General features: G+C 41.5%; 1 protein-coding gene across 2 annotated transcripts in view; it reads right to left on the reverse strand.

The window, feature by feature from the left end:
• The window catches only part of NPTN (neuroplastin), a gene marked incomplete at its 5' end in the record, with an annotated part of 73691 nt that overhangs the window by 23799 nt on the left and 30115 nt on the right, over window positions 1-19777 (reverse strand). Inside the window, 3 exons of one of the 2 annotated variants that reach the window (XM_081144176.1) lie at window positions 1717-1811; window positions 5422-5593; window positions 10702-11049. In XM_081144176.1, coding sequence (XP_081000302.1) covers window positions 1717-1811; window positions 5422-5593; window positions 10702-11049 — 615 coding nt within the window. The remainder of the gene's footprint in view (window positions 1-1716; window positions 1812-5421; window positions 5594-10701; window positions 11050-19777) is intronic. The other variant, XM_081144175.1, reaches the window with a different exon arrangement.

Consider the following 19777-nt stretch of genomic DNA (forward strand, 5'->3'; position numbering starts at 1 on the left):
CAAGTTATAACTTCCTCTGTAAACACTCTTGCCTGTAGCCTCCTCTTTGCTGCCCCTCCAGACCACTACTTCATATCTGCTCAACAGAATGTGAGGAAAGGTACCTCTGGGCCACTGCACCCCACCTTGAGCAGCCAAACCAACGGAAAAACCACCTTTATTTCCACTCCTGAAAGCTTGCTTAGAAATCATTAACGCCAAATCACTAGGATTACAATTTGTTAAGACTTGTAAGTAATTATCCTTTAGGCCTGGAGAGGACTATTAACTACACACATCACTTTCCTTCTCTCACCTACCCTGTTTCCTCTACACTTCAACTCTGTGCCAAAGGCTCAGCCTGGAATGTTGTAGTTCCTCAGGTCTTACATGGAGGAGTATCCCTAACAGAGGTCAGCTCACCCAGGTGGGGAAAGGCCCTTGGCTGGCTGAGAAAATGCTTTCTCACATCTTCATCCTCATGTTGAACAAATGTGGCATTCTTTAAAAACAAAAATAAACCCAGATCTCTTCAAGAAAAGCCACTGAATTTAATCAAATCCCAGGTTCTCTGGCATGTGTAGACAAAACCATGCAACTGTGACTCAACCCCTTCAGGCATTTAGAATTCAACCTGGCAGTGGGAAAAGGCACTGGCTGTCCATGCACTCACAAGTCAGGGCCATGTGACCAAGACATTACTTTCATTTAATAACACCATATAACAGAAACTTTAAATGTGTCTAAGCTTTCCTTAAATCTGAATTTTAAGTCTTCAAGTATTTTAAGGAGCACCTGAGTACCTGCTATATAGGCCCTTCCTATTTCCTAAATGTATCCCTCCAGCTTCTAGAGACTACCCTACGGATTAAAGAAGATGGCTTCCTAAATAAAATTTAAATTAAAAAAACATACACACAAAAATGGGGGGGGGGGGAAGAGGGCATCTCTTCAGTCTGACCTCAAACAGTAGCCCCGCCTCCCCATGGTCATTTTATAAAATGGAAAAACATAGGACTGGGAGTCAAGACCTAAGGTTCTATGCCAGCTCTGCCACCAACTCACTATATGGCACAGAGCAGTGGTTTCACTTTTCTGGGTCTCAGCTGCTTCTCTGAAATAACACAGGAAAGCTTGGAGTAATGTACTTAAGTAGTTCCAACTCTTATAATTCTACTGGGCTTTCTTGGATCTTTCAGCCACACCTTCCCCTTTAAGATGCCATGTACCCAGAGTTTCTACGAAAATTCTAATAAATTATCCATAAATAGTTTATGTTTATCCTGAACACTGTACTTTGACAAATTCTGCTGGACCACTGGAGAGACCTATGTAATAACACTCAGAAGGCACTGTTCTAAGAGCTTTACATAAGGTCGAACCACACACAGTGCCAACATTCAAGCATTTTTAACATACAAAAACAGCAATTGCATATGGTTCAACCTACTATGAAAACTTACTTAAAACACCTAACAAACCCATGAGGCAGGTTTTACAAATGAGGAAACTAACACAAACATAAATTAATAATTTGTCACTGTCCCGCAGCTAGTAGATGATGGGGGTGTGGATTTAAACTTGGGTAGCTGAGCTCCTGAGCCTGGGTCCTAATCATAACGTTGTATTGCCTCCCATAATGGAAACAAGAAGAGCTTGATGTCTGGGAGTCCAGACCAAGGTAGTATCTCAGAAGAAGAGTGAGAGGCTCACACCACAGCCTTTGTTGGATTGTACCTTTCACTTCAATGGTGGCATTTGCTTTAGGAGCACTGTGAAAGTGATATACACAGTGGTATTCGCCTGAATCTTCAGCTCTCGGCTTATTGATCCTGCAGAGATGAGAAGAAAAATCAAGTGAGGAAGCTGAAAACTGTCAAAATATACAAAAGAAGAATCCAGGAGGCAACCAGGGACCCTGCTCTCCAAATTGTGCCCCTGAATGCAACTCACCTCCTCCTAACTAAAAGGAAAAACCTCCCTCTGGGTTACTCCTCACTGGGTGCCACAAATACAAAGATGAAATGACATATGTTCCCAAATCTTAAGGTGTTCTAACAGGAAAAATAAACCACAAAACAAGTAATCAAAATAGAATGCTGTACAAAGTACAGCAGTACCTCAGTTTTCGACAGTCTCTGTTGATGAACATTTTGGTTTATGAATGCCGTAAACCCAGAAGTAAACTCTTCAGTTCTCAAACACGCCTCGGAAGTCGAACATGCCACACGGCTTCCGCTGAGTGCAAGATCCTGAGGCCTAGCTGTCGTCTGTTGATCCCTCGGTTTTCGAACATTTCAGAACTCAGTCTTCCGGAACGATTACATTAGAAAACCGAGGTACAACTGTACTATAATCTATAGTCAGATATACAGGATGGAGCAATCACAAAAACGTCTTGCTCATCTGGTAGTTCCAGTCAAATAAGAGCAAGAAAAAATGCAAACCTGTTTCTGTGCTTCCCTAGAGACCTTGTTTTAGTAGTCCTGTACTTCCTACCCTGTATTTTAGCAGCATGCCTTTTAATAAGACTCCTCACTAACAGGACCCAGGGATTGTAAACAAAACAAAACAAAAATCTGCCATCAGAGCATCAGCCAGAGATGTAGCTAAACTTTTAAGGACTTTATTTAGCTGCAGCTAAAATTCCAGGGCCCACCTCCCTAGCCTCATCTCAGCCACTTCCCAGCCCTGCTGGTCTCTCTTGTTTTCTTTAATGTGCTGAACTTGTTTCTACCTCAAAACTTTGACATTCTTTATATAGAATGTTCTTTCCATCACTCTTAGCCACCTAACTCCTTTTCCATTATCTTGGCTTACATGTCACTTTCTTCCCACCCTCAATCTAAGTGATATCCCCCTCCATGACATTCTCTCTCATACTACACTGTTAATACTTCACAGAACTTATCACAATGTATTATACAGGGTGTGGCAAAAGTAGGTTTACAGTTGTTCATATGGAAAAAATACAGTGATTTATAAATAATACAAGAATAAACTGTTTTGCATATTCACAACTGTAAACCTACTTTTGCCCCACCCTGTATATTTGTGTGATTGCTTGATCATTGTCCATTTTCCCAACAGACCAAATTCTATGTGGCTAGGCACTGTTTACTTGATGCATAATTCTATACCCAGCATGTAGCCTGGTACCTGGAATATAGTAAAGGAATGAAGAAACACAAACTCAAGTGAATACAAATGAGTGAACAGCTGTGCACAGACCAAACCAAGTTAAGCAGAGTAACAGAAAGGACTGCAGGAAGTATGTATACAATGGCCAGAACAGCGCTTCCTCTGAATCCCACAAGGTCATCCTAAACAAGCTTTCTTGCCCCTGTGGACCAGCTTCACACCAGCTTAGTCCAGTCTGGCCTATATACCACCCTCCTAAACATGTACAGAAAGGCTTTGTGTAATTACAAAAAACAGAGAAACAACAGCCTCCAGATCGGAGGATAAATATTATATAGCTCCTGCTCTTTTGCTCAGTGGTTAAAATATACTTGTGATGGTCACATCTCCACTGCACCATTAAATGTCAGGAAAAACTCATAACCCTGACCACTGGCTGGCTTAATGCATTTATCCATCTTACTCTTGATTATAAAAAGAAATACAGGTTAAGAGACTATGGATGAGGAAAGATACTGCCCATCCCCCAGACTGTCTCAGCATATCCATGGCAACATAATATTCTCAGAGGAGCAGTCAAGAGTCTTCTCAATTTGACATAAGTGCCTCTTCTTAAATCAATATTCTCCCAATAGAAAAACAGACACAAGTCACCTGCTGTAAACAAATGTCCCAGAACTTGGAGGAGGAGCAGAAGCTCTATCTTCATGGCTTAGACTGACTCTAAGTTCCCTGAGAAGTCTTGGGAAGATGAGGTCATGCCAACAGGCCAAAATCTTCCCACAAGATTCCCTATGACTAGCTACTGGGAAGCAATGGAAGGAAATGGAAAATGTCTAGTACTGGCTAAGCAGAAGCAAGATCTGAGACTGGCTCCACACCTGATTTATTAGGTGGCCCAAGGGACTGACTGACTCATTGCTTGTTATTCCACAAAATGTGGGAGAACAGATTCCTCCAAAAACTCTGACAATGCAGAACACCCCTGGAGAGCTTTAAATAAGCTGAGAAAATATATTTACAAAATCAGGCTCAAACTTTATGAAATTACAATTCAAAGTTTTGTGGGTGACCCAGCACAAGACCCAAGAGAAACATGATTGGATATCTGGTACACTGAAAGGTATTGCTAAAACACCACCACCACCACCAACAAACTTGTGAAACTAATGGACAGACCAAGAAATAATGCCTTTTAATCCACCCAAACACCTCTACTTGGTTAACCTTTTCCTAACTGTAAGGATACAGCTGAGGCTCTATTTCCAAGTTTATATCAGAAGGAACTACAGCAAAGATAGATTAACTAACTTGCCACTAAACTATATGGCACAGTAGGAAAAAAACGATGACCTAGATTCCAGAAAGTCAGAACACTTGGAACCTAGCCTTGATTCTGAAACTTATTATATACAGTATTTGGCCTTGAAAGCAGTCAACGGTTATTTGAATCTTAGTCTTTTTACCCCCAAAAAGGAGGTGGATTCAAGGATTAATGTGGCTCAACTAAATAAGGGATATGAAAAGATCTCAATTCTGCAAAATACTGCATAATGGCCTTGCTACTACTGGGTACACACGTTCTCTTGCTCTCACTGCAGTGTACTCTTTCTTTGCACTGTACCATGCTGCCAAGCAGGGTTAGTTGATCCTTTTCTAGATCAGTTTTTAAACAGGAACAAACTATTCTGAAAGGTGAGGTGCCATGTGTTACTATATATTCCAAAAAAGCACCAAATCTTTGGGTGCGAGGTAACATTGATCAGCAAATATCTCCCTTTCATCAAAAGATATTTCCAGGCTACTATCCTTATTCCAGATCACTAAACAGCCCTGTATCCACTGATCCTGATCAGATTATGGTTATATTAAACACTTCTAAAAGGTAATGCACTAGGAAATCATCTACCCAGAGGAAAAGTCACTTAGGGTGGCCTTGCTCTAAGAGTCCTAAAGCGTATTTCGATCTGATTCCTCGATGGATTGGTCAAAAGATCTGCATTCTAATTGTGACTTTCCTACTGATTAGCATTGTGACTCTGAGTAAGTCATTCCCTATGCCCTCAATCTATTATCATAGTGGCGGGATCATCTATGACAGGCAAACCTAGCTGCTCATTAGAATTATTTGGAAATCTCTTATAGATTCCTGGGCTTCACCTCAGATATGCTGGATTAGACTCTCCAGAGGAGGACCATATATATCTCATGTCTCTCTCACAAAGCATAATTATGTATTATGAATGTCAAGTAAGCTCAGCCATACTCCCATCTTCCCAGAAGCTGCTAGCCCCTTCTCACCTGTATTCCATGTTGCTGGCATTCTTACGAGTGGCAGTCAGTTCTATCCCATTCTTTGTCCAGTAGCTGTATGTAAGGATGTGAGAGCTGGAGGTGAGGTTACACTGCAGGGTGACAGGGAGAGCAGGGCTGTCTCGAATAATGACCTCTTCACTGGTGACAATCCTTGGCTCTGTAATAAGAGTGCACAATGATAGAGAGCCATAGCCTTCCATTCTCTGTGGCCCTGGCCTGAAAGTTGGATGGGGTAGGATGGGGATACTTGAAAAAGAGGGAGGGCAGACAGGACCACATGAGGAATTTCACTTTACCACTTTGGAGGAAGTCAAGAAAGGAAAAACAATGATTATAAGCAAATGACCACTAGCGCAGACAACAGCCTGAAGACCAGTTGGCCTAGATGTGAAAAGAATGGGAGTATTACGGGTGCTTGTACTGGCAACAATCCACTTATACTTTTGAATACCATCATTTTATGACATAAGAACCACCAACTAATTCCACTTGAAACAGAAAACCAGGCTCCACCTTGCAGTTCTAAAGATAAAGACAGTATCATTTACATAACTAATAAACTCCCTATGGAGTCACTAGGCCTTGGAAGAGTAATAGCGATAATTAGGTAATACATATATACGGGTTTTCCCACATGTAAATCTGGTAAGCCTATGGCAAACCAGCCATGGCCATTAATTATGCAGAAAAAGGCAGTGTAGATCTAAAAGCATTTTCTAAATTTTGCTGAGGGAAAATTCTTAAGGAACCATCAGTTCTCTCCAGCCCATATTTATTTATTCCCAAAACAAAACTTTTTCAGAACTATACTTTAAAACACATTCCATTCTGAGATAATATAATGAATGCAGTACGTGTTGCTACTATGGGATCCTGAATTTTAGAACTGAAAGGCCCTTAGAGTTCACTGAATCCACCTTTAAGAGGTAAAAAGGTAAAATGACTTATGCAAGGCCATAATTATTATTAGTGGCAAAGCTGGGCCTAGAAAACACATCTGACTCAATTCTCTATTCCTAACCCCCAACCCAAGAACACCCTACGTACCTTCCACCCTAGGGCAAGTTATATACCTTATCTTCTGGCTCTGTCCTGGGCTAAGATAATCTGGGATCACTAGTTTTAATATCTACAAAAAAACCTAAGTCAAATGGTATACACAATGAGCAGAAATTTTTTAAGGCACACCATATCATTCCTGGAAGGTTCATCCTTAAAGCACTTTGAATTACATCACTATATTAAAGATGTTTCTGTTTGCGTCTTTTGTTGTTATTTATCTTTACTCTTTTCCCAGGCTTAGTTCTTTCTCTACTTTTGATCAAACATTTTCAGGTGAAGTCTAAATTAGCAATCTTTTCCCATTACACAATTAGAGGCATTTGCTCTTTTATTTTTTTCCCAATTCTTTTTCAGAAATCCTTGACTGACTTCCCAAATCCCTGTATCTGGCTATTTCCTGTCTACAACTTTGTAGTAGCTTCCTGACGCCATTTTACGCAATGTAATGTTAAGGTTAACTCTTGAGGACAGAACACTCTCCCTCCGCTGGAACTAAGCTGTGTTCATTATGTGGAGAGGGGGAGAGGATAAAGAGGTCATGGGACACTTAAAAAATGTAATGCCCAAGGACCGCCTTATCATGTAACATTTCTGATTGTACAGGTCAAATCGTCAAAAAATGTGATAAAGCAAATCCTTAAGTTTGGCTCAATTAAATTGGTTTTCACTATTTTCCAAGTCTGGTAAAAAGGATAGTGGTTATCTTCCATTTAGCACTGGTCCTTACTGATAACATCAAACAGGGTCTCTATGTACAGATAATGGAGGCATAGCAGCCACTAACACAGAAGCAGATGCATGTAAACATGTTAGCACAGTGGTGTCCCATGGTTTCCAAAACACATCAGACTGAAGCCAAATCCCTGGGCCTTAAGTTGAGCAGAATGGCTGCAAGCCCTGCAACGGAAGGCGCACACACACCATCAGCAGAAAGCATCACAACTCCAAGAAAAATCAAAACCAAGCAAAAATAAAAGAGAACCAGTACTCCACAGAAAGTAAAAAATACACAGGTAACATTAAAACCCAAACACACTTTTAATTTTTTACTGAATTTTTATTATCCAATTTCTTTTTTTGTCCCATTTGGGACTCTCCTGGTTCTTCCTCTCAGACTGCACTGAAAAAGGACAAATTCTGAGAATAAGGCCAAGTGCTTCCAGATGTTTAAACAGAAGGAAGCCAAAGTAAATGCTACTCTTACCTGTAGTGATGCAAATGACCACTGCAGCTCAGGGTGATTAAGAAGTTGAAAGCAACCTGGTAGACTTTCTGCCAAGAACTCTTCGAAGACAAAGAAAAGCACTTTTTCCACTAAGTGTTAAAGATCCAGGAGAGAGTCAGCTGGGAGTAAGTGGATAATTTAAATAGGTTTAAATGTGATTCTGCACATTAGGAGGGTAGTGAGGTGGGGTAACCTGCCTCCCATGACTACTGTATAAGGAAACAAGTGCTAGACCACTTTCTTTGGGCACAAAGCCACATCTGCATTCTGTACCAGGATGAAGGTGGGGCTTTTATTTCTGTGACCAAGCTATGCCCACAAAAGTCTAAGAAAGATGAACATTTATGAGAAGTTCAAAATTTTTTTTACCTGCCATGGATTCCTATTTAGAAGCAGTAGTAGGAGATCCTTACCTTAGCCATCACTCATAAGTTGAAGAACATGCTATGGCTGGAGAGATATCCTAAAAACTGGGCACATCTCTTCCAGCGTTACATTACTCTAGGAGTTTGGGTGGAAGTACTTCGAGGAGGTCATTCTTAGAAGACTTCAACCTCCCCCTGGGGGCAAATGTCCTTGGGGAATCATAAAACAATTTAATTAGAGTGGAATTCAGGGTGTGGATATTCGTGTTTTTTTAAAAAAAATAAAAAAATTTTAAAAAGGAGCCCTAGCCTGTTTGGCTTAGTGGTTAGTGTCGGCCCATGGACTGAAGGGTCCTGTGTTTAATTCCGGCCAAGGGTATGTACCTCGTTTGCAGGCTCCATCCCCGGCCCAGGTCAGGGCACATGCAGGAGGCAACCAATCGATGTGTCTCTCTCACATCAATGTTTTCTTCTCTCCACCCTTCCACTCACTCTGAAAAGCAATGGAAAACATATCCTCAGGTGAGGATTGAAAAAAAAATTTCTGGGAGGAAAAAAAAAAAAAAGAAGGAAGAGGAGGAAGGGAAGGAGGAGGAGGAAGACAGGGAGGAGCAGCAGCAGCCTGTCTCTCTCAAACAGTTGGCTGGGGTTAACTGACGGATAGGGAAGTCTGGGGGAAAACCAAACTAGCCAGGGTTTCATTCAACCATATACAGACACCCCTAAGTTAGGAAGCTTACTTGCAAGTAAACTGAGGGAATGCTATGTACTCCTGAGACTGGAACTCCAAAGTCTCATCTTTTTCTATCTCCAAGGCATGACCTTTTTAATTGTGAGTCTCCTAGAGTCAGGCTCCTGCAAGTACCAATACCAAGTGCCTGACCCAGTCCATGCCTACAAACTTCAGATCTTTCTGGCCATTTGGGTAATTCTGCTTTTTTACGGAAAGGAGCATGGGGGCAGGAGAAGGAGGTGTGCAAGGGAAAAAAAATTGTTAAATAAAAGAAAAATTACTGGGTTAATGTTCCCTACTTTCACATAGCAAAGGTTTTCTTTTCCCCTTTCCAGAAGCAGGTTCTCTGATTCGTCAGTGCCAACTGCAGTAGCCTCCCCTATCTCTCCTCATGGCCTCTTTTCTTCATAGGCAAATTCTGAGTTACTATAAAGGATGACTAATTTGCTATTTTTACTCTTTCTAAATCAATGTTCTTTAAGCCAGAACTGGCTATAGGTCTCTTACTGAGCGAGTCCTTGAAGAGAAGGTGAAAAACACAGAGGATCTTTCCATTAAATAGAGAATGCTCTCTCAATTATAATCAGCTCAGATGTGGAGCTAGAAGTCTTCCTGGCTAGGAGCACTGGCTCTGTGCTGGGTGGCTTCTCCCTCCCTCTCCTTCCCACCATACAAGTAGCAAGACACTTTTCAAAAACAGAAATAGCCACAAAAGCTCCCGTGTCTGATGTCTTACTTGTACCTCCTACAATAGGTGCAGGGGATGATTCCAAGGCAGCAGTTCAGCTCACACTCATCACTCAGAGGAACAGGGTTGGATTTTCATTTCCTTCTTTTTCAAGACACAATTAAAGGCTAGTGTGAATGGCTTCCAAACTATTTCTGGGTAGCCAGCCTCTGGGATGAGGAGCACGATGCCATCAATCTGTCATCAGAATCAACATGGTTGTAAATAGAGATCAGATGCATCTATGACTTTGAAACAGCATGATGGGGTTTTAAATAAATACCTTGCAGCTCAGAGTCACCTGACTCCATGGCAAGACATATGGGGGAACTCTCAGGGTGCTGCTTTTAAGAGAATGGGAGACTGAATGGACAAGACCAGTGAGGAGTATACTACTGCAGGGGAAGGCTGTTATCAGATAAGTACATGCCACTGTTTTAGAAAAAAAAAAAGCATAGAAATATCCAAGCTTACATGCCATCCAACAACCAAAACATACCACCACACCGCACCCATGGCGACATTCCCATCACAGAACAGAATGACACCAAGTCACAGTGAGGGAAAAGGCTGGGCAGACACAAACTTAAAACTATAGAGGTGAAGGCAGCTAATCAGAGAGCTTCAAACAAATGAACAGAAGAAATAAAAAGTAGTTAGATTGTGGAGAGAAACAAAAATAGAAAGGCACCAGAGAATAAATCAGCAAAAGGATAGCAGGAAACCTACTACAAAATTAAAAGGGAAGAAAAGAAACAATTCAACACTATGCTGGTTTGACTGCCAGGTTTTGTGAGTTTTAAGTGTGTGTGTTTTTTTTCCAGCCTCCCCAGTACTCCCTCCTCCCCACCTCTTCCCAATGCAGATGATTTTGGACAGTCACGATTTCCCCAAGTTTTCTTCCTGAGGAGAAAGACACAGAGAAGGGGTGGGGAATAAGGGAGGTAGAAAGGACGGCAAAGAAAATAAAAAGTTGCCACAGATGTTTTCATACACTACAATCAGTAGGGTCGTGGGTCTGAAAAAACGAAGACAAGGGGTGGGGTAAGTGATCATACTGGGGACTGGGGAAAAGGGAAAGGAAGCAGAAGGGAAGGGTCATCGGGCCACCTCTAATGACTACAGTACTACTACTGTAGGGTGCTGGACTCACTCTGAAGGACGCTTATGGTGGCCTGGGCTCGAATCCATGTTATGGAGGGGTTTTGCCTCAAGTCATTCCTCTTGGGGTCGTTGCTGGCCCTGCACTCGTAAGTCCCAGAGTCCTCCAAGGTGAGCCGGGTTATTCTCAGCACACTCACGCCGTTTGACCCGTAGGCGGTGTTTACGGTGACACGGCGCTTCCGAGCACCGTCCCACAGCTGTCTGAAAGACTCGGCTCGGTTGACTTCTGCGTACCACCACTGGATCTCTGGTGTGGGACTCCCGACCACATCACAGTACAGCTCAAAGGCGTCCCCAGTGAGCTTAGTTTCTGACATGGGCGACTTGACAAACCCAGCTAGAGGGAGGGGGAGCAGGAATGCAGTGACAGGCCAATCAGAAAAAAAAAGAATCAACAGGTGTTAATAGTAATTAAAAAAAAAGAAAAGAAAAAAGCAAATGAGTTGCAAAGAACAAAAAAGGATTCATTTTTAAACCGTAAAGAGACAGTAAATAGCATTTCATACAAGCTTTTAGAAGAAGAACCACCCTGGGAAGCATATGAAGCAAAGGCAGGCTAATTATGAGCTGGGGCAGCCCAGGTGCTGGCCAGGCAAAAGCAAGCACACTGGAAAGCATTTTAGCAATGGGCCCAGCTGGTAGAAATGAGAAAGCCTCAGGTCTCAGGGAAGAGTCTCTTTTCTTAGAGCACAAACCTGTTCAAACTCAGACAAGTGATGAAAGAAAACTGGAAGTTGCAGTAGGTGCATATGCCAAGTCAGGATCTCTCTTTCAGATGGATGAACACTTTGTTAAAAATACAATGTCTTTTGTGGGCCTCAACAAGAAGTATTAACTAACCTATGAACACCTCTTGGAAGTCAGAATTCAAATTTCAACTGAAAGGGTAGCAAATTTCTCTCTCATGCAGGATTCTATCCTGAATTCAGGTTAGACTTTCCCCACATCCTAGTCTTCCCTGGGCCTATGGCAAACAAACAACCTATTTATCTGTGATTGGGCAGCCTTTACTTGACTGAAGACCCCCAGGTATAGAACAAGACCATCTTCAAAGTGAGAATTGATCTGGGGGTCAGCTCAGGAGTGGAACCAACAGTGACAGCAACCCAACTCATTGCCAGTGACTGGAGGGAGGGACTATACCCTCCATAATCCTGTAAGTCCATACAACTAGAAAATTCTCCTGAAAAGTCAGTCTTAAAAATAACCATGGTGCTAGACAGGTTCTCTCTACATAATTTAGTTGCTGGGCTCATAGGGGCCAGCTCTAAATGAAAGAAAGATGTATAATGATGACTTAAACTCTATGGTGAAGGCTAGGCCTCAACGACGTTACCAGGCACTGCCCAGAAACTAAAGTTGATGCCTACTTTCACTTGTTCAAAATTTGCTTGAGGTTACACTTCATAAGACAAGGTGGCAATGGCAGAGAAACAATTTTTAAAAATCTAGGCTTATTTGAAGAACTTGGAGTGGGGTCCCTAGAAAACCAAATCACAGTGCAACCATACTCAGCCGTTTACTCCACCAAGGGTTCATTCAGCATTTCTACCAATTCAGGTAGTGTGCCAAGGTATAAGGCAAGAAGCTAAAAGAGAGTACTGAGTGGCTGGGCAATTTCTCTTGGGACCAAGCCAGCCCCTCTGCAGTGAGCAGAGTGTGGGGCCAGGATCTACAAACATCAGATTGAAAACATTCCAGAGGAGAGGTATGAATTAAATGAACCGTTTTCCTACAGTGCAGATGCCAAGAATGCAATGGGGCTGGCTGAAAACAGAGGGTGCTTAATGGACAATTTTCTGTTTATATCCACAGCAGTATTTATCTTTGGAGATAAAGTCCACCCCATGAACCTCAGAACCCACTTACTCAAGGAGAGGTCAAGACCTCCAAATTCATACTAGTCTTTCAAATCATAAAACATTCAGAATCTGGGGAAGAAGGAATGCGGTAATTAACAGCCTTAGACTAAATGTTTTGCCTTGAAAATGCCATTCTAAACTCTCTCTTCCGATCCTTACAAGGAATTACCTACCAGAGCTCACAAGAAGCCAAAAAGATGTCATTCTTAGATGCAGAGAAGTTTTAGAATTTCAGGAAAGAGATACCAAGCCCCTGCATGAAGAACTGCACTCACTTCCAGACAAACTGCCATCTGCCCACCTGTCAACATCAATGCCAACTAATACAGAGGAGAGGAAAAGGAAACTGGTTTCATTCACTTCACTACTGGTTCAATCACCATAGAAAACTGGTTATCAGTAAATCTCTCCAGAGCAGTGAAGAGTATTATCCTTTTAATCACGTTCTTCATCATTAAGTGGAATCACAAAGCTCTTGTTCTCTGATTCTCTGTGATTAGCTACTTGATTATGCTCTAGAAATCTGTTACTGAATTTGCTTTCTATTTTCCCCCCTACTTTTGAATTGCACTTCAAAGCAGGCTTAAGTTTAAGCCTGTTTATCAACCTATATACCACCCTAATGTAAAAGGAATCTCCAAGTATATACAGAGCCATCAAGAACCCATCTAATTCCAGTGTAATCTCAAATCCCAACACCACCCAAATCAAAAGTAGTTGAGGAACAGCCTGAACACAATTCCCACTGCACAGAACAGAGCAAGTAGCTCAACCTGACACTGCCAGCCCTAAGCAAGACTCCTGAGGAAGAAGAAATGCTGATCTGATTTAGTTTCATTTTCTACCTGCAAACAGGAAAATGGGACCAGATTTTTAAAATGTCCTTTGAATTAGTAAATTATATGATGTACATTTAAACAAATTTATCTAAAAACAAGATTACAAATCCTTTAAAACACTAACAGACATCTGTGCTCTTTGAAAACTATTATTTATTAGACGAATATCAACAAATAACATTTTCTAAGTACGTGTTATGTGTTAGACAATGTGCTAAGCACTTTATCTCACTTAATCCTCACAACAGACTTACAAAATAGGTACCATTACAACTCTCTTCATGATGTGGAAAATAAGGCCCCCAAAAGTTAAGTACTTTGCCCACAGTCACAAGCTAATAGTCTGGCCTGGAATCCAGGTACGTCCTAAGCTGAAAGTGTAGTCTAACACTTTCCACAACTACAGTCTATGTGCCTTCCTAGGCTGAAAAAGTGTTTTGTAGTTATTTGAAAGTTAAAGGTGTCTTTTGGCCCTAGCTGGTTTTGCTCAGTGGTTAGAGCGTCAGCCCTCAGACTGAAGGGTTCTGGGTTCGATTCCAACCAAGGGCATGTACCAACCAAGGCTCAATCCCTATCCCCGGTTGGAGCGTGTGTGGGAGGCAACCAACTGATCTGTCTCTCTTACATTGGTGTCTCTCTCTCCCCCCTCCCCCCACTTTCTACGAAAAGCAATGGAAAAAATATCCTAAGAGGATTAAAAAAAGATATCTTTTGTCATCACTTAAGATTTAATCACTTCTGGCTACAAAAAGCCAGGATCCCTACCCAGCTGGGTGTGGCTCAGCGGTGGTTAAGCATCCACCCAGGATCCAAGAGATTGTGGTTCGATTCCCAATCAGGGCACATGCCCCGGTTGCGGGCTCAATCCCCAGTCGGGGGAGTGCAGGAGGCAGCCAATCAATGACAACTCTCTCATCATTGATGTTTCTCTCTCTCTCTCCCTCTCCTTTCCTCTCTCTGAAATCAATAAAGATATATTAAAAAAAAAAAAAAAAAAAAAAGCCAGGATCTCTCCATTGGAATGTGCAGCAGACTATGATCACTGACTCCTTAAAACTATAATCCTACTAAAGAATAGATGAGCACAGGATCAAAAGAGTTCGTAATACAACGTGTGGGAGTGCGTGTACGTGTTAGGGGGGAAAGGGAGGACGAAAAAAGTGAGAAAACAAAAGACAGTTCCAAAGCAAAACTGCCCCCTAGTTCTGACGAGTCCATCGCCCTGCTCTTGCAAAGGCTAGCTTTACAGGAAGGAGTTTAAAATACATTATATGCATTCTCTGGTTTTGTGGTGAGTAGCCAAACTAATAAAGGGAATCACCTGAAATTTTCATAAAACTTAACAGTTTGCAAAGTGCTTCAACACACATCTCATTTTGCTCACATAACTTCACAAGGTTCATAGGTCAGGTTCATGACTTGTCCAAGATCACTTAGGCAGCTAATCCTGACTGGAGCTGAGATCAGAACACAAGTCTTGAGCTTTTTGTCTACAGCTCTTTCCAATAAACCTGGCTGCCTATAAACAGTAGGGATTCCTTGACAGCTGAACACTCATCGAATATCATGAAAACATCTTTCTCCTCCTAGCACTGCAGGGGGGGGGGGGGGGGACACAGGGGGACAACAGGACACTCTCTCTGTACAACACAGGCATGCGTCAGAGATACTGTGGGTTGGTTCCAGACCACTGCAATAAAACTAGTCATAATCTTTTTGCTGGATGAGGGTCTTGCCTTCAAGTTGTTAAAAAACACGCACAACCACACATCTGTGAAACACAATAAAACGAGGTATGCCTACACTGTGAAATCACAGTTAGCAAAGGAAAGTTATTAGCAACCATCTCCTTTATTATCCATCCAAAATTAGCTCCAATTCAGGATAAAAGAACCGGCTAGCAGAAGGAGGAGGAGGCAGGCAGCTCAGAGCCTGCCTGCCTCACTGCCCTGCCTTTCATTACCAAGGATTTTCAAATATGTGCCCTCAACATGAGCACACAAACTGCCTAAAGTTGGAAGGCCAGCAGAAGCATCTGCTTGATCTCTGAGTCAAAGGTCACCTAATATTTTAGGGGAAGCCTACATTTCAGAAAAACAACTTCCTGCCCCTTCCCATAATCTCCACCCACTGTAATACATAACTGGGCTCAGATCTCAAATAGGTTTTGACAAAGTACTATCATCAGTGCATTCAGTTCAACAATGAAAAAGACGGAAACTGAGTGGTGGCTGGCTGGCTTTGGGAGGAGGTAGGGATTTAGAAGCTGGGGGTAGAGGAGGATGGCAGTCAGAGTATAAAAAGTCGAAACAGTAAAACCAGGAAAAGCATAATGTAAAATTGCAAAACTGGGAATGGGGAATGGGAGGCGAAGATGACAGCTGGGTCTAGCAGCCTAAGAAAGAAGGAGTTCTCTGGCAGAAAAAGCTGGATGTGTAGATATGTAGCAGAGGGTGAGAAGAAAAAGGAAAGCAAGTTTAGTCCAATTCCAAGAAAACTGCTTTTATTTATGCCCTAAGGAAGCAAAAAAGCTAGCCTCTCTCCACAAGAGGAACCATCAATGCTTTTTTACAGCTGAAATTCTCAGTTATCTCTAGGGCAATCACTGAACAGGTAAGAAGAACTTCTCTCCCTCTCTCAGCTGACTATTGCCAGCCAAGCCAGGCCTTTAAATCTAGCCTGCTTTTATCACCTTTTAACTTTTTTTAAAAATCCTCACCTGAGGATATTTTTTCCATGGCCTTTTATAGAGAGCGGAAGGGAGAGAGAGAGAGAGACATCAATGTGAGATATACACATTGATTGGCCGCCTCCCGCACGTGCCCTGACCGGGGTCAGGGATCAAGCCTGCAACTGAGGTACCTGGCCTTGACCGGAATCAAACCAAGACCTTTCAGTCCACAGGCTGACACTCTAACCACTGAGCCAAACAGGCTAAGGTAACTTTTTAAAAAATTTTTATACAGCTGTTCCCTTCAAGCCTCTCTCTACTACTAATTCCCTGTGGGCGGCTCATGCTGTTCTCTCCTTCATGCCTCCTAAAAAAGAGGAAATGACAGCCAAGGACACAAGACCATTTCTCACCCCCCCACATACACACTCACTCACTCACTCACTCACTCACTCATCTTGTTACCTCAAAAAAAAGACTTAGCAAGACAAACCAATACTGTGGTTATAGGCACAGTATTTCAAATCTGTCTAAATAACTCTTAACTGCTAAGAGGCTGTATACACAGGCTACTATACAGCCTGTCTACCCATACTCTTCATTTAAGAAGTGAAATTCCTTAACACCAGAGGCAGTTCATAAGTCCATATGCACTCATTCTGTGTGTACCCACCAAGGGTTAAGGCAGGCCTGAGGCTCTGGGAGTGGATGGAAATGGGGTAACCTCATTCTCTGCAGCAGGAAGGAGGTATATGGGTCTGATCTCACAGATTAGTCCTATCTATAGATAGAGATGGCAGCAATTACAAAGAATTTTCCAAATTCAAAACTTTTCCTTTCACAGCTTCCTCTATCAGGCAGACATAATAAAAGCTTAGAAATTAAGATGTCCCTGTCACTAGCTTCTAAACCAGGGCCCATCATTTATTCTGAAATTATACTGTGCAAATAGCTACTTGGCATATTTTAGCCAGCCTTCTGCTCTGGAGAAATAGGAAAATCTAGTTCAAAAGAGACTATGCGGTTTAGTGATTAAAAGCAGCAAACCCCCCATAGCCAGTTTGGTTCAGTGGTTAGAGCGTCAGCCGACAGACTGAAGGGTCCCAAGTTCAGTTCCAGCCAAGGGCACATACCTTGGCTGCAGGCTTGATCCCCAGCTCTGGTCGTGGCACATGCGGGAGGCGGCCAATCAATGTGTCTCTCTCACACTGATGTTTCTCTCTCCCTCTCTCTCTCTTTCTTTCTCTCTCTCCCTTCCACACTCTCTGAAAAGCAATGGGAAAAATATGCTGGGGTGAGGATTAAAAAATAATAGTTAAAACAAAACATAAAGTAAAAGCAGCAAACTCTGAAATCAGACTGCTTGGCGGCCCTGTGCCTAATTTTATGGTTTTAGGCATGTGACCTAATCTCTCTGAGCTCCTTGCTAATCTGTAGAACAGAGCAACCTCACAGGGTTATTGTGAGAATTATACTAAGTAACATAGCTTAAAACAGTGCCTGGCACATGGTAATTACTCAATGATGTTGGCCTTATTATATGCCTCCACAGAAATAATGCTTAACAGGTGATGTGCAGTAGCTTCAGGACTGCTCCATAACAAGGATTATCCAAACTTCTTTAAGAAACAACAAAATTAACCTTAACCTGAGAACCAGAATGGAAATATTAATTGCAGAAGGCAATGAAAAAGAAGGGAATTCTTCATTCCTTCCTATCCTTAGAGCAAACTAGAATGGGGAGAGTGGTAACAGCAGTATGGAGTTAAATAATTAATTAATGTTATTAGAGTTATAAGCGATTAAATCTGAGATATAAGCAAGGTAGAAAGCCCACAAGTAATGAGAATAAAAAGAGGCAGAACAAGAGTCTCCTTAAAAAAAAAAAGTAAAGAATAAACCTACCAATTACAAATCAAGCTGCTTAGCAATGATATATGAGAGAATACTGCATATTAGGTAAGCCAACCTGTAAATTCACAAAATGTAAGCTAAGATAGTAGTTATAGGATTCTGGATCATGTCAGATTAGTTTAATTTCAGTCTAAAAAAGAATGTCAGCTTTTGAGTCACGACCTCCACAACTTAAATTCTCTTTATTTTGGGAATAATGTTTTTTCCAATGGGAATAATGCTACATACTTCACAGGGTATAGCTTTGAAAGTCATATATGTGGAAGAATTCTATAAACTGTAAAGCTCTATGCAAATGTTAAATTACATAAGCATTTGATATGGCTGATCTTCCACAAAGATTTTCATTCAGTCCTGTTGTGAATTCCTACTACAGGATAAACAGGCATGACCATGCATTTAAAAGTCCATGACACACAAAAAAGTTGTATCCCTAGCCAGTGTGGCTCAGTTGATTGAAGTGTCGTCCCTTACCAAAAGGTGGCGGGTTCGATTCCTGGTCAGGGTACATACCCAGGTTACAGGTTTGAGCCCCAGTTGGGGAGAGTGCGGGAGGCAACCAATCAATGTTTCTTTCTCACATTGATGTTTCTCTATTTCTTCTCTCTCTCTTCCTCTCTCTAAAATCAATTTTTAAAAAAATGTTTTTAAAGTTGTATGACAAAAAGCCATGGGCTTCTCTCATCCTAGAAAATGCGCACAGACAAAATTTTACATATAATTCAGGAGTGTTCCAGACCCTTAGGTTGCACACCCTCAGTCTCAAATGCACTGCTTGCTACTGGATGAGTGGACAGATACTCAGCTGACCAGCTATTTCAAGCTAGAACTTGCCCATGCAGCCGGCTACTTTTCCACACTTGAATATTATAAATAAAAGCTCCTGAATAAACTTAAATGTACTTTATTTTGTCCTATCTTATATTTATAGGGACAGCCGAAATAAGTGCCAAGTAGTGAAGTGGCTGGTATGTTGCACCTCTTATAATCTGAGCCTAAACAAAGATAAATAAGACAGTCTAGAGCGCTTTTTAAAAACTACACTGCTTTCAGACCTTAAAATTACATAAATTAATGTAAGTGTAAACACGAGTTAACTCATAACTGGTCAGCAATGTTTGGACATGGCAACACGAGTATACTCACGACCAGTCAGCCAGGTGTTAGGCTGACAGTTCACCTTATAGGGAAATGAGCCATGGCTTACAACATTTGGGTTGGATTCTTCAACCAGTTTCATCTGAAAAACTGTGATAATCCCTACCTTCTTCATAAGGTCACACAGCAAGGTTCAACAAAAACAAAAAGTATATAAAATTACTTTGTAACCTGTATAGCTATAAATGTAATAATATAAGAAGGCCTTTTATGCAAGCATTCTACTCTATAATTTAAAGAATGACCTAAATCAATCCTGGGTATTCTGTTGAGGTACCTCAAAAGCAGTATGGGAGAAAGTTAGGGGTAGGGAAGGGGAACAGGGACTCACCCAAGGAGGAAAAAGGTGGTTGTCTAACTGTGCTTTTCCTGAATTTTTCCAATTTTCCAAAAGAAAAAGGCATTGAAAACCACTAACCCAAAGAATTTCAACATGTTTCAAATAGAAGATGGCATTAAATAAGGTAAGGCTGCCAGCAATAATTTAAAAAATCAAAGTAAATTCTGGTTTAAAAAAAGGCTTATAGAAGTAAAAATAGAATCTGATACCAGCCCTAAGAAATAGGAGGGATTAGAAATTTTTAATAGCAAAGAGAACCACCAGCTCAGAAATGATACTCT

Source organism: Miniopterus schreibersii, assembly GCF_964146895.1.
Source record: "Miniopterus schreibersii genome assembly, chromosome: 1".
Classification (NCBI taxonomy): Eukaryota; Metazoa; Chordata; class Mammalia; order Chiroptera; family Miniopteridae; genus Miniopterus; species Miniopterus schreibersii.